Source organism: Haliotis rufescens, unplaced genomic scaffold, assembly GCF_023055435.1.
Source record: "Haliotis rufescens isolate VD_foot unplaced genomic scaffold, xgHalRufe1.0.p SCAF_28, whole genome shotgun sequence".
Taxonomy (NCBI): domain Eukaryota; kingdom Metazoa; phylum Mollusca; class Gastropoda; order Lepetellida; family Haliotidae; genus Haliotis; species Haliotis rufescens.
The window spans coordinates 5,584,093-5,611,962 of NW_025963979.1; the positions used below are offsets into that span (position 1 = coordinate 5,584,093).

Below are 27,870 nucleotides of genomic sequence, written 5' to 3' on the forward strand. Positions count from 1 at the left end.
ATGCCATCAAGTGCAGTGGAGATGCTTAGCCTCCTGCTCAGTTCCAGTTACCAGATATGTCGTCAAAAACAAACATGGAAATATGATGAGAATTTAATGGATGTCAATTGGAAATAAGCTGTTCAAACAACATTCTAACAACATCATAAAATATATCACTTAAAATGTAGAGACATGAACAAGTATAACAATTTTCGTTCACAATGGACAAAAATAATTGAAATGTTTATTGATACAGCTGGTGATGAATAATGGGTATATACAAATATGTTGACATAGATGGACATGTAATTCACATTTGTACAAAAGCTGAAAAATATCTGATACAAAAAGACTAAAAAATGCTGCTAATTACACTGTAAAGCAAAATTCTATTAGTACCACAGAATCATAGTGCCTGACAATAGTGTTTGTGAATATGTTTCTACAACACTGCAACACAAATCAGGACTGAGGAAATACAATGATTATACACACATTGTTTCTTCCAATTTACAAAATCCTGTGGTGATTACAAAATGCATTTGTATTAAATAGGTAGTGTGAGTTTTCAATGATACATGAATCAAGTCCAACATTGTTTAGCTGTTGTAAACACATTGCTTGAAATATCCTATAATGCAGAATATCATACATTCATCACACATTATGAACAAACAGCCACATATATTATGGTTGTCTGTTCAACTTATTTTTCCTGTAATTCATATCCATTCTTTTCACAATATCACCAAATGAGGAAACTGATAAAATTCCTGTTAGAGAATCTTAGCAGATCACATACTTGTCAGAAAATGCTATTTATCATACTGAACACATCTGTGTGCACACATCCTGACCAAACTACCCATTAAGACAACATTCCATCTAGAATCTGCGGACTGTTCCTTGCTGCAAATAGCGTGCCTCTGGTTGTCTGGTTATTCCACCCATCATCATAAGGTTTGTGTTTTGTGGGGCAGTAGCCATGTACAGTCCTGGTCCCCCAATGTTGTTCATCAGACTTCCCCCCAAGTTGAACTCTCCTCCTCGGTCACTGTGTGTACTCTGGACGCCCATCCACCGGTCACCACCACTGGCTCCTCCTCGAGCTCCAGAGTTGTCCGCAACACCATGGCCCCAGGACTGATCAATCTTGCTACGGTCTGTGGCATTTCCCCACGACTGACGCTGATTGGAATTAGCACCATCTGTAAATATAATTACTCATAAATATGACAAACATGTTCAAATAGTTGAGTGGGCTAATTATTGGTCTGTGTTTGATTGTAAATTGACAGTCAAATCTAACATGGCAAAACTCACTTGATATCATACTAGATCCAGAATTATAATTCTTGCCACGTCTGTCATCTTGCACCCCTGAGCCACTTTGTCCCTGCCAGGTGTCACGTCCACTTGCTACAACCATCCTTGTGTCTGTAACCACAAACACTCATATTAGACTATAACAATGTTCTGGAATTGAAACAAGGCAGCCACATAAATATTGAAGTATATCTACCACCACCCCTCCAAATCCTTTATTTACATTCTTACCTCTATCTGATTTCCAGTCACTCCGAGAATCATGGCGTTGAGGTAATCTAGTGGTCCGTCTGTCATCATCTCTACCTTTGTTGAAATCTCGTCTGTTCTCATCCTGGTGATTGTGCGTCCGTGTGTCTCGTCTCTCATCTCTGGGGTTTCTAGTTTCAGAATATCTGAAGATAGGTAGATGCTCACAAATCCACATTAACCATAGCAGGTAGATCTACATTTACCTTAAGTTAAGTGGCATAACTAAACATCTGTACTTGATCCCCTGATATTTCTTAATGGTTAGTTATGAAATATCTTGTAAACAATCATTTGAGCCAGGCAACTCAAATCATTGGGGTACGATGACACACAAAGTAACCACCCGACTGGAGTACTGTAGATCCCTACTTGGGCTATCCTTTAATAAACACAGATTTACCTCTGGGCTTCTCCAAAGCCGTCTCCATGTCGTTCTTCCCTCTCACGTCCATGTTGTGCTGGTAAATCCCTTCTATCATTTCGGTTAGAACCTCGAGTATCTGTATTACGACTATCTCGCCTCTCATACCGCTCCACCTTCCTGTCTGCATTGCCACTGCGGTCAAAACGATTCTCTCGTCTGAAAAGAGGAAACAATCTTGATTGTTGCGCACTGAATTTCACTCATCAGAATAACACTTTCAAGTTATTGTTTGCATACAAGGATGTTAAAATCATACTTATGGTGACTTCATGTGAAAAGGACAACCAAGCTTTAACTAATGAAAACTTTAGGCTGTTTGTTACACACCTAGAATCACCGTAACTATCAAATCTATCTGACGTGGACCGTTTAGGGGGGCTGCTCCAGTAGTCGTCGTCGTCATGCCGACCTCCACGACTGTCAAACGTTCTCTTTGCTGCTCTGCGTTGGTCATCTAATCTGTAAGTTAGAATAAACAAAACGTCTTTCACACTGGCGGCAGGGTGTTAACTTAAATATCAAGAATGTTACGTCTGATTAATGTAAAACATCAAATCTAGCCTCCAAACAATGCATATTTCTCATTTCCATGTATGAAAACAGTTTCAAGTAGTGTTTGCATAATGTGTCAAGAGAATAGTTTATCCATTCATGTCAATACTGGAGAAAAAAATCTAAAAACAATAAACCCACTTAAGCAGTTGGGCTCTTACAAATCAAGTGTTCCTATCCAACCTTTATCTTGACAAATCTTATCAAAAACTTGAGACTGTTGTATTTGTCTCCACACCAACACAATAGATGGCTAACTCCTCCTCACCTTCGCTGTTCCAGCCTGAGTTGCTCAAGTCTCTCCCTCTCCAGTCTTTCTCGTACCAGGCGCAGTCTTTCTGTTTCAATACGTTCTCGCTCAAGCTTCTCTCGCTCTTGTCTGTTTAAACAGATCAACACAGTAGTGTCATACATATTCAAAGAATAAAGGTGTGTGTTGGTTAATAAATAGGGCAGTTTACTGTCTATGTGTAGACACTGATAGCAACAGTAAGAACTCAAATACCCTACTTCTATTCCATGCACTATTTATAAATACCTCAGTCTATCTTTTTCTTGTTCAAGTCGAATAGCTTCCTCTCGTTGACGTAAGTGAATCTGCTTCTGTCTTGTTCGTTGTCTCTCAATTTCAGACAGTCTCCTTCTCTCCTCATCACGTAGAGCACGCTCTTTTTGTCGGAGACGTTCTCGTTCTCTCTCAGCCTGGAACCGAAATCATGAAATGCATTATATATGTTGATGTCTTTAAATGAAATACAACATTCTTTTCAAAATTTAAACAGCAAATGTGTGCATTAAGTCTGAAAATTTTACAATAAATTGTATATTTATCCTATCGCACACTATGCATTTCTCTTTCTTCTTTCATCCTAAGTGGAAAATGTGCTAAAAGAAAGCAATTCATCCAAACATACCTCATATCACCATGGTCAATTCCAAACAATCTGAATCACACACATTCTGTTTGCTGATTGACCAACACATGCTGAACACATGATTCCCCAGCCAGCTCATTCTGTTTCTTAAGCTTGTAGGCTAAGGGAAGTGTGATGCGGGGATGGACGGGTGGACATATAACGTGTGAGAAAGGATAAGTATAGAAATATACAGTTTATTGATATCCAAACTTATCCCTTCTCACACCATGCATTATCCCCATGGTTGGAAGGTGGGGCGGTACTCCTTAGCCTAACTATTAAAGGCAACAACCGTAGGACATACACAAGGAAACTGGAGCTAAAAAAGGATACACAACTACATAAAGTACCACTGTCTAGTGTCTGATAGACAAAGCTCGTGAATAGGGATAAAACACTTCACAAAGTGTTGTGACCCTGAGACATAAACAGAGGAAAAACAAAGTACTAAATGTGGAACATGTTCAACGAAGAATAGCATAATCGTAAAGCCAAACAATACAAACTACGACTTACTCTGATTCAGAACGAGATCCAGTGAATTAATTCTACAAGACTGGGTTATCTTATCTCCCACGGATGATAAGAAGCAACCCGCATGGCATCTCTTTTAACGCTTCATCGAACCCTCAAACCCATGAAGGAACTGAATTAATATGTTCAGACGAGAAGAGCAACAATTGACTATATCCACTTGAGGATCGTCGAACCAATACCCAACAACATATGCTCAAAGCAAAGATGAGTGGAAAAAAGATGGGGACACCGGTAACCGGCTGTGCCATGTGGCATCTTCATGATGAAGAGCGAAAAAGCAGGTACGCGTCAACTATCTGCGCTGATGTGTTATGGAGGCACCTGTTGTTCAAGCACCATGGGTCCAGATTGGTGTAGACCTTGGGCATCAGTCACAGAAATGTCTCGAAGATGATGGGACGTGAAATCTGTATCAGATTTCCAGTAGCATCCTTCCATAATTGCAGCCTTAGTACAAGTACAGTGTAAAGCCACAGTAAAGGCGATGGCACGAGTTTCGTGTTGGTTGGAGGCGACCGGAGCTGGTAAGCCGGCAAAAGCGTAGGCTCAGAGAATAACCGAAAGAAGCCAGAACGAAATCGTAGTACGGGACACTTACACATTATTGCTGCAGTAGAAAGCGGGATAAAAAGCCTCTTCCTGGTTTTCGATGCATCAAGACAAATACAAAGAGCATGTACGGGACACAATGATACGTCTTCGATATCCTCAGGATTCAAAATAGACGTCAAACATGGAATAGTACATAACCGATCTGGTTGTTCATTTCGAAGATGATGTTTGGCGATGAAATCCCAGGTCAAACCCAGGAACTCATTCCCATGCAAAATATGTTTAAAAATATGTTATGTCTCGGGCAGCTTCGCGAGAGCTATGAAGAAAATAGGTTTTCTTGGCAAGTGGTTAGTAATCAGTTGAAGTGATATGACAAAGTATGATGTTTAGATCCAAGGTTTGGGGGATGAAATCGAAAAGACTGATCCACCACACTTGTATGCCAGAATCAAGGAATGTCATTTGGCCACTAAGGACACTGTTGTGTCTGTAGTAATCGCGACAACGGAATTTATCGCAGCCAAGTATGTAGCTAAGGTAGAGCCCTGCAGCTTACGGGACGACCAGAGATGGTGAAGATAATCAGCAATCTGTTGTGGAGAAGACTCAGAGATAGACTTGGCTACCCACCTGGAGTAACTGAAAATTTCTGAAAATGCGCCAAACGCACAGATTGAGGATGTCGAGCGATGGATCAAGCAACTGGCAGTGAGATTATTAAAGTAGAAGATCGAGCCTGAGAGATAGACAGTAAAACCTTCTGTCTGCTAGTTGGATGAGTGTGGTGAACAAACTCAGAGCTGGCCAATAAGGCATGACCAAAAGCAGTGTGAGGTGACTGGTGCACACTATCTTCTGCAATACACAAGGTAGAAAAATGGATGGGGGAAAGGCATAAGTGTGCAGACCCTCCTATGATATTGCTCGGGCGTCATGATTCCAAGCCCGATGGGTCGGGCATGGGAGATACAGACAAGGATAGCTGAGTGTTGAAACGGGTTGAGATCGATGTCTGGGCACAGAAATAACAAGCAGATCCACTTGAAAATCTTGGATGTAGACGCTATTCTGTGGAAGATAGTTCATTGGGTCGGGATTGTGACTCGGCTGTGACGTTGGAAACACCGGGGATGTGTCTCGCAAAAACCAGAATGTTGAGTGAGTCGATCAGTTGAACAAACGTCAGAGACAGTAGGGACTGATTTTCTTTGCAAGACGACTACCCTTCCACCTGTACCAAACCCAAACCCACGGTCAACGTTAAGGTGTTGGTCAAGGAGACTCCTTCGTAGATGTGTCCTACGGTGGTTTGCAGGGAGATTAGAAAATGGTTTGCAGGGAGGTTAGAAAATGATAACCTGAGAAATGGCTTGAGAAAGCTCTGAATTGGTTGCAGTGGAGTTGACCTCTCCTGGTGAGAGTTGGTGCTGCTGTCAGGAGACCGAGGAGTTGTTGCCAGTGGTGCAGGGAGAGAGGTTGTCCGAGTGCCAGTGGCACTAGGCTTTGCATCTTCAACCATCGATCCTGGGGCACGAACATCTTCCCCAGGCGTGTGCCAAATAGCCCTGGTAAACTGGAAATGTTGGGATCGTTTCGGATTTTTTCGTTTCAGACGTAATTTTACTGGATCTTTGTTGGCTTGATTGCAATCGTCTATGTTCGTTTCAAAGACGATGCCACAAGTGTGTAGGAATCTGACGATGGGCAGGGTGAGACAGATAAATAGCCACGGGGCTGAAGAAATTCCAAACAGGATCACCTTCAATTGGTAATGGCGACTGAGGAAAAAGAACCAGAGGAAATGTCGGTGCTCCCGAAGGATGGGGAAGTAAAAATATCCATCCTGTAGATCTAAACTGGTCATGAAGTCACTGGGACAATGAATCGTGCGTAACAGCGCAATGGACTTCATCCGGAAGTGAGGAGGCACCTGTAAGTTTAACTTGTTGAACAGTTTCACGGTGAACATAAGGCATAGTTGAAGACTGTCTTTTTTAGAACCAGAAAGATCGGCGAATAGAAGCCTGAAGTGGTCAGATCCATGACCAGGTATTGTATGGTGTTCTTTGTTAGTAATGTTTCCGTGAGAATGGGAAGTTGTTTGACTAGATATTGGCGAGACAGTGGCTCATACGTTGTAATTGGTGTAGCAATAAGAGGCATCTCGTTATAGGTAAAGTATGAAGGCACTGTCCAGGATAATCCAGTTCTCCGTGAAGAGACTTAATCTTTTGCCGCCACTTCTGGGGCCGGAAAAGGAAATGGAACGTCCACCTGGTTTCCCTCAGCGTTGTGCTTGATGGCCCCTTCCTCGCCAATGAAAGGAACTGGATCTCGAACTCAGTACTTCATGAAGATCCGGTTGGTTGGGCGTGAACGAAGGTCTCTTCTGGTCACTTGTTTCATTGTCTGGTTAGTTCCTCTGTAGGCGCAATAAATCGACTGTCACCTGAAAAGACGTGTCCTATTGGACATCCTGAGCTATGTCTTGGATATGTACTACCAGAAGAGGCAGGTGAAGTATGGCGATCCAGAAGATCTTCATCCTGTACTGGCTGAAGTAGCTGTCAACATCAAGGTAGGATGTGGATCCGGAGTGGTAGCCATAGTGTCCGGTGGTTGAGCAGTCTGGGGAAGACAGGCTGAGGTCATTACTTGTAAAAGCAACTGAAGCTGTGTAGTTACATCAGTAGGATTCTGCGAATTAGGAAGTGATGATGTAGAATGCTCTAAAGTTGTCATGGTGCGGTCATAACCAGCAGAACTGTGGGTGTTTTTAGGTGACAGACATCTGCTGACAGTGGCAGACATGAGTGAGTGAGTATGGTTTTACACCGCTTTTAGCAATATTCCAGCAAATATCACAGCAGGGAACACCAGAAATGGGCTCCACACATTGTACCCATGTTAGGTGTCTATGAACTGAGGATAGTGATGCCAATTGTGAGTCGTATGAGCGTAAGCAGGATACAAAGCTGTGTTCCAAGATAAATCTTGGCGCTGATGATGATAGTTGGTGGAACGTGGTCTTCATAATGTCCACCCTAATAATCAAACGAGAAGATTCAGAAGTGTCCTGCATGAGGAAAGATGAGGAGAGGATCTCCCATTGGCGATCTTTAGATGAGTATTGTACAGTACAGTGGAGTTTCAGCAAGACATGTGGTCCGAAGAATTTTGCCAATACTGTGAAGTGCGTTGCTTTTGGGATGTTCATCGATCCTGAAAAGTTCGCTGAACCTTGGTCAAATGTTGAGTACTTGATGTGTGCTGATCCGTAGACGTTTGCCGATCCCAAGAGGTTTGACAAACCTTAGAGGTGTGTTGGTGCAATGATGAATCATGACTCTTCAAAGTGTGACGAGTCTGGGAGGTTCGCTAAACCTTGGAATGCCGATCCCAATCCTCGGTTCACCGAACCTCGGATCCTGGTTGATATGAATCCAAAGCATGAACTGTAGAGAAGAGCTTTCCGGGCGAATGTTGTTTCTTTGATCGAACCTTATCACTGTCATTGGAATTACGGGGTCAATGAGTCAGATGAGTGATGTAAGGAAGATTTGAGATGAATGGCGAATAGGAGATTGGTGAGGTGCAGACAATGAACGATGGTCTGCCGACGTGATCACAGGTATAGACAAAATGGAAAGAGGGATCCATGGGAGGTACAGTCTTGTTAATACCCTCCGATGACATTATCTTCAATTTGTCAACAGAGAGAGAGACTTCACGAACCTCTGGAGGGTTCATCGAAGGCAAAGTGACCTACAGACAGATTCAGAGGGATTTGAGAGCACTTTTCGAACGTCTGTACCAGAAGGTAGTTTCGCCGAAGTGGTCAGGGGAAGGTTGAAGTATCACGTTCAATACATCGTCTATCAGAAAACATCCTCGTCGTCATCAATTGTGAATACAGGGATCAGAGGGCACGAAACAGTGATGCTCTAGGAAGATTTCTTCGTCGTCTTTTTTTAAAGGGTGTTTTCTGCGACTTTGTTGTTTTCTCCGAAGATTTTGCACGTCGATTCTGCTCCCTATGACAACATTTGTACAGGTAGACACTGAACGATTTGTCTATCAAATCCATGCTCGGGAATGTGTAAGCACCTCCCCATAGCATGACGATTAGAAAAAGAATGAGCTGGTTGGGGAAATCATGTGTTCAGCATCTGTCAGACAACAAATATTATAAAAGAGGAAAATTGCAGCAAAGGAGCTGTACCTTGATTTTCTCAAATGAAAGGATATCTTTTGGATCCTTGGACTGGGATCTGCCCAATTCAGATTTCTTCTCATCCTTTTCTGCACTTTCCTCTTTCTTCTGAGCTCCCTCTTCTGTCTTTGCAGTCTTCTCTTTTGGCTTCTCATCTTTCTTCTCTTCGGGTTTCTTTTTCTCTGATGAACAGATATTTGGGAGTATGAGAGTGAACGGTAAAACTATACAAGAATATGGCAGCAATATCCTATCATGCCAAACTAGGTACTACACTTTTGGGGGTATGACAACATCAAATTTCAAATCATGTGTTGCCAGATCAAAGATTTATCTAAACCAACCTGCCATTGTGGCTTTCATATTCTCAGTTTACTTGCACCTTGTGACCAACATAATTAGGACCTTTGACATCCTGCATTCCTAAGAGATATTACACAATTTAGAACATGACATTTTGTTATGACTCTTCAGGTCAACATTTACTGGTGACGAGTTGATGCAGTAGTGAGTGAGTGAGTTTGGTTTAACGCCGCTTTTAACAGTATTCCAGTTATATCATGGCGTGTCAGCTTAATGTGGGAGGAAAGCCCCAAGTGATGCAGGTCTAAGACGTTGACCACTTCGGTGAAACCCACGAGCACGGGTATGGTGCTGACAAACCTAGAAACATAATCAGGGTGAACCGGGATTCGAACCCGCAATCATAGGTTTCTGGCTTCCCAAGGGACGCAGCTCTGCACAGCGAATCGCGGCACCTTAGACGACTGGGCCACCCGTGCCCCCAGTTGATGCAGTTGTTGACATTATTGGGCATCCTGTGATCCTCAGGTTTTCTGCTATGGTATTCGAATCCCCATACTCCCTCCCTACATCATAACTTTTAACATAATGTTTATGACAGGGACTCTTTGACTTACCAGCTTAATTTCAAACACTGTCAACAACATAACAACACATTTGGTCTTCTATCCTAATGAAAACATTCAGATCAACATCTGATAAAGAACAAACCTGCTGATTTAGGCGATGTTGTTGGATGTCTTTTAGCATCTGTGGTTGATGATCGTTTATCATCATGCTTCTTCTCGGGGCGTCTTGCTTCTTTTCTATCATGGTCGTTATGGTGTGGACGTCGACTGGACCGATTATCCCGGTTCTCAGGCTTCCTCTCATCTTTCTTCTCTACCTTCTTCTCCCCATCTTTCTTCTCCGTCTCCTTCTTGTCTGCAAACAAACATGATCCATGTTGAGAAAACAGGACATCAATGATTAGCTTCTGTATGTGAAAAACTCATTTCAAATTGTAAGAACAAGAGTCATCAGAAGATGACATATCCCCCAGTTCTGATGCAACTCGGAAATGGAGCTATTTATACCAAACTCTTGGTTCATTGCCATTGGCTACGTTCAGTTCAGTGAAGAAAAAAATAATGCTGATCAGTACTTTTCAACATCCCATATCATCAAAAGGCTAGCTCACCACTAGACTGAGTTCTGCTCCAGAAACGAGCACTTCCCTCGTTTTCAGTACAAGTCCAATTTGTCATCATGAAAAGAATTTTTCTTTGTAAAATCTAAATATTTTTTACATTTGCATAATTATCCTGCATAACTCCTTAATGCATCAACTGATTACCATACGACAATGAAAGACAGCGCTTTGTGATGGTCCTGGGTGAAGAAAATTGTTGTTTCATCTCAAGTCTATTTACGGGACAGATTGTGACGTCACAATCAATTCACATTCCTGCTCGTTACCCGAGCTTACAAAAGGTTTTAATGTAGTTATTGTGGGGAGGCAAGTCTATGACGGGTGGGCCCTTAGATGTAGTAAAGCAGGATAAGTATACAAATGTAAAAAATATTTAGATTTTACTAAAATCATTACTCCTTTTACTAAAAGCATTATTCCTTAATTCATCTGTATTAGATGGTATGACGGTGGGTATACCTTCATACGTCAAAAACCTCAATAATTATAAACCCTTCAAATGACACGTGTGTCATAGACAAGCTACCGGTTTTTGTGAGAATCCGTTGGACATGAACTCGCGACCTTTGGATTGTTAGCCAGACTGCTAACAGAATGAACTACGTCCACACTGTAAAACTAAGTGCAAATTTACTTAGTCATGCCTACGCCGTAACGAAATTGAACGAAAAGGGTCAAATAGGTGACATACACTAATGAAGGTTACGGGTAGGCATGGTGTTTCGTGACTACGTCTACGGACACTTAGAGTGATCCTGATGCCAATTGGCACACTCATCCTATTCCATAATCTACAAGATACCGAGTGGTGAGGAATAAACCGATATGGCGAGAACTGAAAACGGCTCTTGGCGTTCGACGTCGAACCTCGCGGGTACTCATGAAGACATGGGATTTAATAATTCTTTGAGTGATTTTTGTGACAGAAAAGTGTGGTAGGGAACACTGTAAGGATAATGTGGATAAGGTTGTAAGGAACAAGGGAGGCATAAGCATGGCTAGTGACGACCCAAGGTTGAGTTCGCTTTTGAATCAGTACTGAATAAATGTAGCGAGTGAAAGTGGCTTGTGTGAATGTTCCAGGACAGTTTCCAATAGCCAAAATATTCCAACTTAACCATTTCATCCTTTTTTTCTCGACATTTTTGTGCGAAGAATATTAGGAGCAGCTAACACCAGCAACATTTGGATGTGTTCAGCACCAATATAATATCACCTAAGAAACTGCATTCCTATGCATAATAATGAAAATAAAAGAATCGAAAAAAAATAATATATGAATATTAGTTCCCATTTATCATCATTCTAGCCACTTGAATTACGAAAAACGAAATAAAAAATATATTAAAAATAGAAGTGCTTTCATAAATTAGCGCTTGCTATAAAATGTACCAATATTGAAAACTCTCAACAACGATAGTCGTATTCAATGACATTGCGTGTCGAGATGATAGATCACTGGGAGGAGCTAATGCACACTCGATGACCCCTGACATCACAGGACATTGTTTTGCTGGTGTGACTGGCAACAAAATACTACGAATTGCATCATATGGTATTGTCACATGTTTGAAAAGTTTGTGGTACTGTATTCTAAAGGTAGGCTGAATTGAGGATACGTCCAAGTAAACAAGAAAATACAAATATATTAGCTGCCTGGTGCCTTAAGACAACCAAATGTGCAGATGAAATCTGCCTGGTGTTGGGTTGGGTAGTTTGCTGTGAGGGTGGATAAGTAGGTTCATAAGTTGTTGGTTTGCAAACAGGTCGATGTTGGGTTGACCAAAGTGCTGAAGCACCTGGGTGAAGTTTCCAGTCATAGGGAGCCACCATGTCTGGGCGGGATAGGGAGTCGTCCAGAATGTTCTAACATCTGGGGATGTGCTGGACTATGAATTGTTGTCCCAGATGATCCACTAGATGAAAAAACCTTTACATCTGTTGCAGAAGGGAGTGAGAATGCGCTGTCCCTTGATGCGCAGGCACCACACCACTGTGCAGTTGCCGATGGAGATTGCGAGTGAACTGTAGCTGCTTCTGTCAATGCGCTTCCAACTCAAGGTTGTTTATGAGCCAAGTACGTTTGTTCGCCAGACCACAGCACAAAGGCTGTCTGGCCTTGTAGATGAGCACCCCACCCCTGAAGGAGAGGCGTCTATGAACAGGTGTAGATTCGGGGTTAGCCTGGATAAGGAGACGCCTCTTAAGATGTTCGACTCTATCGTCCACCAGTTGAGATGAGTCCTTAGGTTGGATGGTAGAATAATGGCTGCGTACAGATCCTTGCGTCTGATGTAAGGGGCCAGGAAGTGTTGTATTAGGCACAGATGTAGGCAGGCTCTGCTTGTCAAATCCTGGGCTGAAGTGAGTAGCCCCAGCAACACTTGCCATAGGAAAAGTGTGTGTGCTTGACAGGGAAGGTGAGATGGCGTAAGATCTTGATCTCGGCACTGATAGAAGGTCCTGATCTGTCTGAAACAGGCCTCCTATGAACTGGAGCCGGTAAGAGGGACTTAACTCCGACTTCGCCTCGTTGACCATCCATACCAATTGATATAGTAGATGCCTGGTGATGTCCCTATAGCGCACCATGGTGGACGTGTCCGGATGACTCAGGAGAAAGTCATCAATGTACGACTCGAAGTGGATGTTCCTCAGGAGTAGAAAGGCAGTTAAATAGCTAAGGGGTAACTGAAATGCCAAATGCTAGGACTGCCTATTGGTAGTGAACACCATTAAACTGGAACCATCTTCGTGAAGCAAGGAGGTTATTTGACTTTAAAAGTTCACTTTCCACCCTTGCCAAACTAGGTGTCAATCATGGCGTTACATTTTGACAGCACTAACAAGTCTATGCACAGTATAATCAAAATCACCTAACGAAATTGACATTCTGTTCATAAACAACATGGCTAATCCCACGAGCACGGGTATGGTGCTGACAAACCTAGAAACATAATCAGGGCGAACAGGGATTCGAACCCACAATCACAGGTTTCTGGCGTGCCCAAGGGACGCAACCCTGCACAGAGAATCGCGGCGCCTTAGACGACTGGGCCACCCGTGCCCCCCTATGTGCCAAGTGAGGTGAAGATCTGCTCCAGAAAGGACATCTGAAACAACAGACTGACACTGTCGATTTTAATACCCCCGCAAAACCGTTTAGGAATTCTGTTCTGGAAAAGGAAAATGACAGGCAGACGGATATGCTGATCGCTTTATTCCCCTGCTTTTCAAAACGGGGGATAAAATGTAGACTCATTTGCTGCTAACAATTCCCTTGCGGATTAACTTCTGATGGATTAAATATCGGTACATATCATCAAACAAATACTGATAAGGAAAGTCCTAGGGAAGTTGACTTGGAAGTATCAACACTTACCCGCCGGTTTCTTTTCTTCAGTTTTTTTAACAACTGCCTTACTGGGTCCACCTGGCTCATTCTTTGCCTTGTAAAATAGAGGCGGTAATAATAAGACATGCTGCTCAACCCTCAACAGGGATATTTCAAAACACATAAATTGTAAGTGATCCCATATCTACGGTGGTCCATAAGGGACAAGGAGTCTGTTTTTCAATATTTTGATATTTCACTTACTTTTATTGTAACCTTTTGCAAATTAACACATTTTGTCATACAAATATGTGATAAGGTTGCAAAAGGTTACAATAACAGTAAGTGAAATATCAAAATATTGAAAAACAGACTCCATGTCCCTTATGGGCCACCGTACATATCATTTAATAGGCTAACCAAGCAATTATTTTTGTATTTGTGCTTCCATAAACAGAAAAATAAGCCCATGCCCTCTAGCTGACTACTTTTTCCAGGTTGTCTATTTGCTAAGCTATTTCACTGTTTCTATTTCACTATCACTATCTATACTTTTTGCCTTCATATTTTTGCATTTATTGAGGTTCAAATATAAAAAGCGATGTGTACACATTGCATAAAGTTACACAGATTTAAAGAGAGTGCGCACAATTTCTTACCTTAATACCTCCATTAATGCAAAAATGTTGAGGTCAAGTTTTAATTATATTTATCAGTAATCAGTGTGGTGCTACATTGAGTATAAGAAGAATAGTACGGTAAACTACATTTATAACGAACACACTTATAATGAACTGGCGGGTATAACGAACATGTTTTTTAGTCCCGGCCATTTCATGTATATATGCTGTTTATATGCTTATAAAGAATTACGGTTATTACGGAGTAGAATTAGTGGTCCCTTTGAGTTTGTTATAACCGTAGTTTACTGTATATCTCTCTCGAGAAATTTGAGTAGAGGTATTCTTAGAAGTAACATGAGAACTTTATGTTTCCGAATACTGTGTACTCTATACCCTTTCCACAGAGATCATCTTCCCATGCAGTTCGGTCCGATGTAAGTGCTGAATACACTTGGAGGCCTCTTCAGCTGATGACATTGTCACAAATCCATAGCATCGTGACCCTGGACTGCGAGCATTGGTCACAACCTTAGCTCCAATAACCTGCATGGTGAGAACAACATAGCCATTAATATGTTCCTATTTTGTCAATATGGACGAGTGAGAGAGTAAATACTGCACTATCTATGTTGGTAATTTTACAAGCAGAAAATATCATGAAAGGTTCTGTAGGTACAATATGTTCTTGACTTCGTGCACACTCAAATATAATGTGCCTCCCCTGGGGCATTCAGTATTTTTTTTAATACTATGCGCAGAAAAGAAAATTGTATCCCTTCAACGAATTCAGGTAAATGAACAGGTGATAAACTAGGCTAATAAAAAATTAAAATTTGAGATAAAACATCACTAGACATAATGATTTACCATTAAGATTGTATTTCTTGTTCTGACAGGCATCGTTTTATATGCTGAGATTAAGATTACCATGTGCTGTCTCATAAACTTAGCCTGAAATCAATATGCTGTACACATGTTTTCTCCCAGATGTTCCAGTGATTTGGTACCCAATACATACCCAATAATATCACTTTTTATTTAAAATAACAAGAAAACAAGGTCATTACTATCTCCCACAATGAGGCACATTAGAATTCTGTTTGTTCATATGGTGGTGAAAATAAACTATAAAAACAAAGTGTCCTATAAACATGATAAATCCTTAAGATGAGATAGGCACTTAGGCCTGCTTAATGTCATCAGAAAAAATGATTAAATGTTAAATTATTCACACAAAAGGCCAATTCTCTGGAAAAAGCAACTCAGTCTTGATAAGAATCTCGTAGATAAGCATCCAAACTTCCATATAGAACAATTTGACTCATCACCATCAAGACTCCTGCAGTCGCAAAACCATTATGTAATAGTCAAACTACAATATTTATGATATATGTATTCATTCTGTCAACTAAAGTTTGTTTCAAGGCACCAGTGAGTTTGTGTGATCTTTCGTAACTTCACAAACAAATTTCACCGAAATTAATTTCAACAATATTAAATGAAATTTTGAATAAAATGAATAAAATAGATTTAAAACATTTCCAGAGATACAATCAACAATGATACTGAAAAAATATTCTCACCTTTCCATATTTGCTGAAAAGTGACTTGAGATCCGTGGCTCTAGTTGACGATGCCAGGCCACTTACCCACAGGTTGCGACTATGCTGGTTACCTAGGTAATGAAATTGAATTTCATAGTTACTAACTTTTCCATTTACAATTTCATCCTATCTTCAAACTCAAACAGTAAGTTATTCGCTACACACTAGAAATGTTACCCTTCCTTATCAACAACAAACATGAACAAAGCATATGCATGTCACACTTACTCTTAATTGCTTTCTCCTTGCCTTCCTTGCCCTCAGAGCTACAATAGATAAAAGTGGGGAATCTATGTTGAAAATGATAACATGACAGAATAATTAGTGAAATGTATACAGAAGAATGAGCAAAGAAGTATGTACTTTGAAAGAAAACAGTGTAAAGACTGACAGGTCTTGAGAATTTATTCTTTTAACATGCTGAAGACCTTCATCCTGGTTATATTCTTTCAAGAATAAATTACATGTTACAGTTTTACTGTCTACATGGTCTAAGTAACAAGAACACATTTCAAATGTCATGAAATGAAAGGACTGGATAACAATTCCCTGCCAGGTAAATATTCCAGTGTACACTTTTCTCTAAGCATAATGCTGACTATATTGGGTATACAATCAAAGCAAATCACCTTCAACCTCAAGTCAGACAGATTTTTCTGAGTTTTTTCAACAGATAAACTAATCATGACCCTTTACCGATTGATCACTTATGTAAAATAGTAAATGAAGAGGAAGAATGTTTTTATCATTACAGGGAATGAAACAGAAAATCCCTTCACGGTGAGCACCAGACAATAACACTCAATGAAAGCAAAGGGAACCTTGTGCAGCCAGACATCATTCCTAGGGAAGGAAACCAAATCTGATGACAATAAAAGCTGGTTTTCTGCTGTCACTTCGACAAAGACTTGCTCATGCTTGCTTCAGATGACCGAGATGATTATCTCACTCTTCAATTTCTTCATTTTACAAAAACCTTTTCTCTTATAGATTAACAAATTAATGGCTCTGAATTTACTTCTCTTCAAAAGTATTTTTTTTAACTTGGGATGTTGCTGCTTTACATCCTGGATCGAGTGAAATGTGGAACACAGGAAACTTAGAAGCATCTAATGGAGGACAGCTAATGCCAAAGAATACCTTAACTCATTGGTGTAAGCCAACTTCAACATAACTGAAGCAGCTCAATTCAATGACAATCTCTTTCATCTGGTCGTTACAGCTAGTGAAAGCTGAGCGATCTTGCAGACGTTAGCATGATCAAGAAGACATCAATACAAAGCAAACCAACCTCTTGGTAGGTTTTGCATCTTCTTTTTTCTCTTCAGGTTTCTTCTCATCTTTTTTGTCAGCTAGCTTAGTTTTGTCCTCCGTCTTCACTTTGACAGTCTCGCCTGCATCTCCCTTGGCCTCATCACTTGCTGTGGCATCAGCACCGGCAACCTTCTCACCGGCAGCCTTCTCTCCTCCCTTTTCCTCCTTCAGATCTGCATCAATCTCATTCACTTGAGTGTCATCAACACGCACATCAAAAGAATCATCCGTTGGTTCAAACAGGCCGATTTCATCCTTCGATGAGTCCTTTGCTGTAACCGTCTTTGTTGCTGCTGCTGCTGCTGCTGCTGCTGCTGCTGCTGCTGCTGCTGGTGTAGCTCCTGCAGGTTTTACTGTTGCAGTTGATGCTGCTTTTGCTGCGGCAGCTCTAGGTGTGGATGACCGGGTGGCAGTCCTGGTTGGGGCCTTTTGGGCAGGTGTCTTAACGGGTGTCGTAGCTTTGTCTGCCGCTCCACTCTTAGGTGTGGCTGCTGGTTTTGCTGCAGGGGATTTTGCTGCAGGCGTCTTTGCGGGTGTTGTCTTAGCAGTTGCCACCTTGGGTGTAGTTTTTGCTGCCACTGCTTTTGGTGTAGTTTTTGGTGCAGGTGTTCCTTTAGCTGCTGGGGTAGTAGCCTTGGTCTTTGCTGCTGTAGTGGGTTTAGTAGGGGATGGGGCAGGAACAGGGGCAGGAACAGGGGCAGGAACAGGAGCAGGAGCAGGAACCGGGGTGACTTCAGGAACCGTTACAACCTCAGTCAGTTCTTCAACAGTCTCGTCTTCCTCTGGTTCAGCCTCAGCCTCTGGCCCGGTTTCATCTATAATCTCAGTCTCCATCTCAGGCTCAGCATCTTCTTCAGGCCCAGGTTCACCTTCAGCTTCTTCCATATCAACTTCACCTTCTGCTGTCCCTTCACCATCCCCTATAAACTCCTCATCCAAGTCTACTATGGCATCATCCTCACCGACATCCATCGCCATTTCACCATCATCTTGAGGGGCTAGAGAAATTTTCAAGTTAAAACAAATATAGACCACATTACACAATGTCCATTTGATATCAAAACTCAAACTCACCTTGTTATACAGAACTTACATCAGTTTTGTACAAGGAACTGACATAAGACAGAAAGAATTAAACTAACTACTGATGAGTGGCCTTGAAGAAGTCCATATGGAGTCAATAAAATGTTCCTTCACTCATAGATTCCCTTCCAGCTGAATCAAGGGTCTTGAGATGGAAGAAGAATACTCTTATCAGTCCATGCCAACAACAGTTGGTCTGAGGAACATCAGTTGATTCACGGACACAATCTTCTTCCCTGTTGTCTTTCACAAACTGTCCTGGCAAGACTACCAACTTGATCTTCTTTAAAAAGTCTGTTTCTTCACATACGATACGTCCATGTTTGTTGTTTCTAAGTGTCAGATCCATATTAAACAGCACAGTAGCAGGACGTCCCATCAAGTCTTTCTCAGATCAAGTCTTTAATCTGTCCAAGTGATGCCTCAAATACTGTTCCTTCATACACAGTAATACCAATTGGTTACATGACAACCTAATGCCAAGGTATCCATCGGGTATGGTAGCTCCAGATTTCCCAAAGTCCAATGATAAAATAAAATACCAGAGCCGATGATGCAGTTTGATGATGCCTTGTTCCATCCACAGCTGATACTATTTAAGATGTTTAAATATATGTGCATCTGCAAGTTATCACTTCTCTCAATTTAAAGACTAAACTATCATTAAAAAGATGTTCGGAAAAGGATTTTTTTTCTCATAAAATAACATGACAAAATTTATCCTGCAATCTTCGGATTAAAAACATATGTTGTTGGTTAGTTTTAAGAAAACTATTTGTCATTCTTCTCTTTGAACCTGTCCCTCCCACTGAATGGCAAAAGCTTACCTTCCCCTTCCACAGCCTCTGACACATCAACATCATCCACTTCTCCAGTTCCCTGAAACAAGTCCACAGTGTACATGGTGTATGTTAACAGGTGTTTACTTCATCCAACATGACTTGATACAGTGGAAAAAACTTTCACATTTTACTGAGCTGAATTAACATAAGACTCCTAGCTCTGTTAATCACCATCAATCTTCAGTACTTAAATATATCAATTCACTGCAATAAACACAGTTATGCTATCTCAGTAGTCACCCTGAGAGTAACCAAAATTTTTCAAAATTTCATGTAGTTATGGTCAGAAACAGAATAGAGATTCAAAATGTTAAACATTAGCAGGCTGGTAGGAACGCTATAGAATGTAAAAATTACACATTATGATGTGAACAGTACATTCAACTGAACAACAAAAGGTCATACATCATGTACATGACAAGCATTACAACAAATAAAAGTAAATGTTCAAGTAGTGTGTTGGGCCTTAACAGCATATGTCACCGTAATATTTCATGTTAGTCGGACTGCACAGTATTACTGGTACACTGAAATAAGCTTTTCCAACTTTACATATTGCAATATTTTTTCTGACACATATTGAGTTTTGTTATGATTTGTTTTATTTAACCTATAGTCTATTAAGATTTATTCCCCAATGATGTTTCCCTTTAAAATTGATTGTAATACAGTATGTAGAAAGTAGGATCTATTTGTGCAATCAGTGTCAAACACTTTACTCCCAATATATCGCAATGCAGATACCTGTATAACAAATCATGATATATTGCAATACTTTTTTTGGGGTGTGGACTAATAAGGGGGAGTCACACACAAATTTGAAAGTATTTGTTCGTTTGGTTGGTGCTTAAAACCACACTCAGCCATTCCAGGTATATAACGGCGGTCTGTAAACAATCGTGTCTGGACCAGACAATCCAGTGATTGATAGCATGAGCATCATTCTACTCAAGTGAGATATGATGACAAGCATCAACCAAGTCAGCGAGCCTGACCAGCTGATCCTGTTAGTCGCCTCTTATGACAGCATAGTCGCCTTTTGTTAGACCAATTCTAACCCGGATCTTCATGGGTCTTGAAAGTTTTTGACATGCACTTGGTGCATGTTGACATAAACAACAGGATGCATTTTTCAACAATAGGTTGCACTTGTGCATGTTTTATATAGCTAAATCAAGCTAAATCTGTTTTTTATGCCTAATTCTTACTGAGTGAACTTGACAGTTAAGGTCATCAAATCATGTGTCAGATTTTGACAACAATTATGTGTCATAAGCATGAAAAGGTTGCAGTTGAGAAAACCAATTCCAGTGGCAGCGTTAGAAATTGGCACTTGTTCTTTAGCATGTCAGAATCACTGATTCATGTCTAGCATATTTCATGTTTAAACACCAATGATCCCCAGCTGAAATTGCTAAAATGGCAATATATTGATCTAAAAAATGTTGTTCAAGCATACCAATACATGACAGTGTGAGTTGTGACATGAACACACAAAAAACCAGCAGATATCCTCAAATTTGATGAGTAATCAGACAAATGATCATAGTGTAAAAGAAATATATTTATTTGCAAATACCAAATTCCAAAGTTCTGTTAAACTGAACAATGCAGTAGGCAGCATAATTACTGGCATTAAGTAAGCCTGCTACCTTTCGAAACCAACATTAGGTCATTGTTAATTTTTCAATTAACTTTTCAATTTTGTGAAAGTGAATGTTTTTGCCAGTGTTTACCTTCCTGATACATATTTGTAAACTTTGGCAAAACTGTGAAAATCACTTCCTAAACTTCCACACATCAGCAACATTTGCTTTAGTGAAACATATTTAGAAACAATTCACTCATTTTTGGTTTATTTGTACTGTATTATTACTATTAGCCAAGCAGTCAGGACTATACTAGTTTTATATTTTTGATTACCATGCGAAAATAATTTTACAATGTAACTACATATCTTTATGGATAAGTTTTTAACATGTCCAGTCATCCCTCGTGATCATGCTGACCTCGGGGTCAATGGAAGACCCTCAGCGTTATCGGATACCCACCGTATTCCTGATATAAAATGAAGGTCGCGTGAGTTCATATTTTCTTGTGCATAGTGCGCACTTGATTATAATTGCTATTTTGTGTATTGTAAGCAGTCAACATTGTGAACGAGCAGGAGAGAACAAACTTGGACAATGAAAATGTGCAAGGACTAGTAAACTGGAATGTCATGAAGTGAGTGCGTGAATGAATCTAACAGTTACTAATCAACATACAAATGTTAAGCTTCAGCTCAAGGTACATCCAAACAATGTACTCTCAGTCTTCTACCTACATGAACATGCTCTATAAAGTATTACAGGTCTCTTATGAATGCACCACTGACATCTTATACAACACACGCATGGTTAAAGAGTAACTGGACACACACCTTTTCCTCTGCTTCAGCATCCTCATCGATAACATCATCCAGAATGTCCTCACTTTCATCTGGTTCACCCTCAATGTCCTCTTCATACATTTCTTCTTCTTCTTCTTCTTCTTCTTCTTCTTCTGCTTCTTCTCCCCCATCCTCTTCCCCCTAATGCCAGGGTAAAATTTGTTACTCAAATATTGATTCAAAATATATGCATAAATATGGATGAAACAAACTTTTTTGTACTTTCAACAAAGCTGAAATGTTTTGGAGCAATCCACATGTCACCATTCATTTCTGTATCTGACACCGAGTGAATGCACTTTCATTCCACTGTCAGGAATATTCATGCTGTATCATAACATCTGTAAACAAGGACAAAAGGTGAGCAGGGCTCACTAATACCCCACGACTTTGACTCTACATATTTCTTACTTCAAAACATGAAAACAACAATATTTTCTCAGAAAATCCATTTATCGAAATCAAAGTTTGCACTGCACCTCTCCTATTGGTATAGAAACTGTGGCCCCATGATGTCACACAAATGTTAAAGTAAAACAAATTCTAAGTTCAAAACTTATCAAAGTGAGTTGGTTTTAACATTATTTCAGTTATATCACAGCGTGTTCTACATGTCAAAATCAAACCTTGCATTGCAACACTACTAATAGTATAGAATATGTTTCTTAAATTTGAAAAGAATCCACGTAGTAGTTCTCAAGTTACAGGTTGCACAAATGTTGATGTTGGAAAAAAAAGTAGTAGACAAAAGAAAAATAGCTGCATTTTTTCATAAAATCCAAATATTGAAATAAAACTTTATACTGCACCTCTCCATTTGGTATAGAAAGTGCTCACCAAGTTTGAAAGAATCTATTCTGTAGTTTTCAAGTTATAGTTTGCACAAACAAATGTCCTCGAAAGGTTGGATAGACAAAATTCCTTGGCATAACCATAAACCCCCACCCTTTTAGGTCGGGAATATAATAATGTAGTCTGAGCCCGGCAAACCAGTGGTTGGTAGCATGAACAACAATCCACACCTTCAAGTTATGATGAGACAATATTATCTTGGTCACACATTGTAATCACCAGACCCTGCTTCCTGGGGGATGTCAGTATGCCTAGTATATGTCCACCCTGTTTAATTATATGGTGCTATAAAGAAGCAGTTTGTGTAAAAAAAAGCTGAGACTTACTGCACCGAACAATGCTCTAAGCATCATTTTCAGTAGAATATATTGTTATTATATGGATTATCAATAAATGAGCTTACAAGACCGAACAATTTTTTAACTAGACACATGCTTCAGACAAGTAACAAGACTGCAAAAGCAATACTTCAGTCAATGAAACAGGCTGGATTGAAGTTTCTTGTACTCACACAGTATTAAAAGCCAGTTGGTGAAGTATTTTATCACTATTATATCCATTGTTTACTCTTTATCATGTTTATACTACAGTGTTTGGTCTCAAAATACAACATCAAGAATGTTTTATCTTGGTTTGCTGAGTTGGACTAGGAATGGCAAGACAAAGGATTGCTTTTAGATGTACAAGTTAGAAGGTCTACACATTATTTTAGCAATCAAACTAAATGGACAATGTGAATATTGCACCATAGGTCAAGAAATTATTGTTTTGGGGGAAATTTTATAATGCATGATGAAAGATGAAAACTTGATTATACTTGCCTCTCCCTTTGGTCTTCCTTTTAATCCTGCAATCATAAAAACAGAACATTGAAACCTCCTTTGGCTGCTCGATAGTGCTCATTTAACTTGAATAGCTTGCGTCTTTGTTATCAAACAACCCGCCGTGATATTGCTGGAAGATTGCTGAAAGCGGCATAAAACCATACTCATCTTCATCTATTATCAAAAGAGAGCATGTTCAGAAAATTAATTTTCTTCCTAAAGAGACCAGAAGTGATCATGTGACTGTCAATGAATGTTCTGACACTACATAGACTGAAGGAGCAGATCCACATATCTCCTCATGCTAACAATGACAATACAAATTCTAGCATCTACTGTATTAACATGATTAAGATCATAAACAGGATCTGGTCATTGATGTCACTTACTTTCACTGTTGGGACCTTTCACTTCTTCTATCGTCTTTTTGGGTGTAGCGTCAGATACAGCAAATGTGTATTCATTTGGGTCATGCCCCTCATCCTCTAATGCCTGAAACACAAAGCAAACAATTAAACATTCAGACTATAGACTTCAAATATTCATGTAAATAAACTCAACACCTCAGCCCCTCCAAGTGGCTTCAAATGTGACTTAAATCTATCACTGGTTACCTAAAGTGATCTTCTGTTCGCTACTTGGGTACCTAAAATTAACATAAAAAGCAACAATATCTACAGTATTATATTGAGTAAATTTCACACCCCCAACCATAATGCGCACCCTGCTCTCGACTAAGGAGGCAGCACTTGGAAGATTTGGAGGTATTATGCAGTCAAAAATGACATTGTATCACTTCAGGTGAACGAACAAGAGATAACAAACTTGGTCAATGAAAATGTGAAATTTGAGAAAAAAACTGTGTATATGTTTCATAAACCATGTTGGAAATAGTAATCAGCTGTACACACTGTCAATAAAAAATACCTAATAGTAATACACAGTATTCCTGTGCAGAAAAATGAAAATTGAAGAATCAAAGAAAAATAGTTTATGGACATATTATTTCCCATTGATATTACCTTTAGCCCCATGAACTAAATTAAATCCGAAAAACAAAAATATGTTGAAAATACAAATGCTTCGCAGACTATATTAAGTAGACAAATGTTGCAAACTCTCAACATTGCTGGCCTTTTTCAATGACTTTGTGTCAAGACATGATAGAGTACGGAGAAGCTTATGCATACCCAATGAACCCTGAAACCATGTTGCTTGGCTGACATCACAGGGCATTGTTTTGATAGTGTATGTAAACATAATTAATCACAAATTATGTCTGGGTATTGTGACATGTTTGAAAGGCTTGTAGTACTGAATTCAAAAGGCAGGCCAAGAAATGATAGTAAGAATCAAATTGTGCTTATTCCAAAATTCAAGACACTGCGAGAGTTGATTCCCTTATTTATCAGACAAGGTTGTCATGTTTTACTGTGAGTTTACCTGAAATAATGTAAATCTTGAAATTACCACGAGTGTGATTTAAATGCGAAAAATGCGAACGGTCTATGCTCGCATTGATTAACTCCGAATTTATGTCTCCAAATGACTATCGACAATAACACGGCCTCACTGCACGATTTGCATGGCAGAACTACCAACTTGAATATAAACACAAACACGGTTTATTGAGCAGCAGTTGTAACAAGTATATAACAATGCCATTCAAAGAATAGGATTTACACAATGAGTTATCACTGCTGGGGTCAAGAGTTCTACCCACTCGTGACAAGCTTGCTGACACCTTCTCTGCATACCTATGAGTGGTATAATAATAAATCAAACAACAAGATGATGCACTTTCAGTTCTGTCACTGATTTCTATCTGTCTGTCATTTCTTCCCTAAAACAAACCTATTTGAGCTAAATTTCCTTAAATGTATAACCTGTATATTGCGAGATCAATAGTACATAATGTTAAGGATAAGCATGTGAAGATTGAATTTGAGGAATATTGGTTTTGGTCAGATTGCAGACGACAAATTTATAATTTGCTCACAGTTTCACAAAAATTAAAGCTATTGGTACAGTCAACTTTGTAAACGGAATGTCAGAAATAACATGAAACTAGTACACTTACGACATTTTAACCTGAACATTACCGCATAAATAGACTCAAAGAGTCTGATGTTATCCTCACAATAGTGCCAAGTTAACAATAGGGCTGGGACGGGTAACTTCAGGTAGGTACTCAGAAGGACATGGGCACCCACATGACTACCCGAACCTGTGGTAAGTCACATGATATATTGTTTAATGACAAAAATTATTTAGAACTCTATGCTAACACTACAAGTCACTAATGTTCGCATTTCTTTCTGGTTGAATAAAGATATAACTTAAGTCAACTTCAGTGTATGCATGACCAGATTGTTTAAAACATGTATCTAAATACGTTTTGCAAGTGCTGTGGTAAAAAGTTTTCCAATCAGACATTTTGTATCTCTTGAGACCGACAGTGGGTACCCGGGTAGTAAATTTGGACTTGTCCCAGCCCTAGTTAACATATTTTTTTTGTCTAAAGTGAGCCGTATCTGTGCGTAGTGTTTTGGGGCCCCTATGAAGTATTTTTCATAAGAGTAAGACTTCCACCTGTATCCCCCTTAAAAAAATATACAATCAAAAGGACTGACCACCAATGCAAACATATATATAATTTTTGGAGGGGGGATAGATCCGAAAGGGGATCCGAGGGTTAAGGATAAGAGTTGGCCGGGACATTATAGCGAAAGTATTGGGCACTCACAATTAGGTTGACAACGACAATGAAACGTCACGGACACTAAAGGTTCAAAAGAACACCACTCCACCATTTACCGTCTCTATTAGCTGCGCTCCGGATAAGGTTAACAGCACACCAGTAATTTAAAAAGAGACAACATCTTGTCATTCCCATGCCGATGCGGGACTCGATTTTCACACTGGTAGCACGTTTAGACATGTTATGTTACAAACATCAAAGTTAGGGAATTGAGAAGATATATACATATGTTTGTTGAGATTGCATGAACAGCTTTTGCGTTGAAATATCAGATGTAAAAAAAATATAACTGTTAATCGAATTTGTAGGATGTATAATACTAATCATGCTAATAGCATTGAAGATGGAACTTCATTTCATGTTTGATTGTGAGCATATGTATTGTTGAGAAATAAGTATACTCGGACCCCGTGGTACCGAGGCATTCATCGTATCGCGGCATTTGTGATTTCCAATAGTTCACGCAGGACAGGTCTCTAAGCGGCTGTCTATTAATGCAAATCAGTAACCAGGAAGTGCTCACTTCGTAAACAATTTCAATTTTCTCGGAATGTTCTGTCTGCTGTAAGTAAGGAGTTATTAATGCGTTAATACTTACTTCTGGCATCATTTTTAATATTGCCTTACCCCCATCTATCAATGGCCAACAATATAACCCGCAGTTCCCCAAGTAAACTTTCTCTATCGACCTGAACTAGATCATCTGCATATTCATGGCGACTAATAAGGTAACGGAAGTTACGTAGTCCGCACATATTTTCCCACTCTGTGCCCAGAATCTATTGGGAGATCATAAGGGCCATAATGCCAAACTTAGAAATTCTTTCTTCACTAGTAGCCAAAAGATAAATACATACTTTGGGCATACTACTAGGAGTGCTTTTTATATATTTATTGTTGACTGTTAACATTTTTCCATTTTGTGACTAATTATTGTAATCCATTTTTTTTATAAACAATCTTAGAATATCATTTCTGATATTTTGTTGTTGACTCATAAAAATATTTTTCTCTTACTTTTCGATAAATATGTATTGAATACCTATTAGGCTATTACTGATGACACATTTAGAATTCTACTTGCGCCATCTTTGCACTTTGGACAAATCACTGATGTCTGGCATGATCATACCATGTCCTCTTTTTGTCCAATTCGGACCTCCATACACAACTTTTCCCTGTACCGCGATACGATGGAGTTATCTCCCTTGTCAAACAGCGCGAGGCCCGGCTTTTACTCGGAGCTACTGATGTAAATAATGAACTTTTATCAGTAAAATATACATTGTTTGATAAAATAAATGATATCTGATATAGAGAACACGAATAATCATAAAGGTCAGTGAGTGCATTTTGTTCCGTTTAGCGTACATGACAAGTACCGCGATACCCCGAGGTTGCAGGCTACATATCGAAGTGGTATATTTCATCAAATATTTGTAAATTTCATAAATTACTGACTTCTACTGATGTGTCAATCCTTTTGCTAAGTTCGTTAAAGAAGCTCTGAAATGTAAATATGCACTTGATAGTAAGTATACTGTATCATCTACCGCCTAGTTGACATATAAACTGTGTACATGGGCCGATGGCCTACAAAACAGAAATAAACTTACCCGTGTTTAGACAATGCTAGAAAACCTACTCATGCAAACCCAAATAAATTAGGCAAATTGTTTACCTTTGCAAGCCTTTCGTGTAATACAGCCTTCACGCCAGCCTTGTCTAGACCACGTATCTCCAATTCCTGACGCAAATCAACGACACGCAGCTCAGTGAGCTTCTTTTCTGCTTGCACCGCCATGTTGTAATCCAGAAGGCTAATCAAAAGTGCCCGGATGCTGCAGGTTCCCCGGATGATTAAGAAGTTGGTTAATTTCTAAATACAAGCGTACCAACTTTCACTCGAGTAATTATATAGTGTTTATATAAACTCTTAATTTTCTTAT

General features: G+C 39.7%; 1 protein-coding gene across 2 annotated transcripts; it reads right to left on the reverse strand.

Moving 5' to 3' along the window:
- Positions 1 to 77: 77 nt before the first annotated feature.
- LOC124139451 (scaffold attachment factor B2-like) lies at positions 78 to 27,759 on the reverse strand. 2 transcript variants are annotated; one of them, XM_048402687.1, is made up of 19 exons: positions 27,603 to 27,759; positions 23,550 to 23,652; positions 23,158 to 23,183; positions 21,476 to 21,625; positions 19,039 to 19,090; positions 17,106 to 18,126; positions 16,043 to 16,080; positions 15,794 to 15,885; positions 14,604 to 14,753; positions 13,636 to 13,702; positions 9,773 to 9,985; positions 8,768 to 8,940; positions 3,075 to 3,238; positions 2,805 to 2,915; positions 2,312 to 2,443; positions 1,961 to 2,140; positions 1,540 to 1,688; positions 1,306 to 1,419; positions 78 to 1,190 (listed from the first exon to the last, which is right to left on the reverse strand). In XM_048402687.1, exons 1-19 carry the CDS (start codon positions 27,723 to 27,725, stop codon positions 868 to 870), a joined length of 3,381 nt encoding a protein of 1,126 aa, XP_048258644.1. In that variant the 5' UTR covers positions 27,726 to 27,759; the 3' UTR covers positions 78 to 867. The 2 variants fall into 2 exon arrangements, with proteins under 2 accessions (XP_048258644.1, XP_046362467.2); XM_046506511.2 differs by having other exon boundaries at positions 1,540 to 1,703.
- Between the last annotated feature and the right edge of the window lie 111 nt (positions 27,760 to 27,870).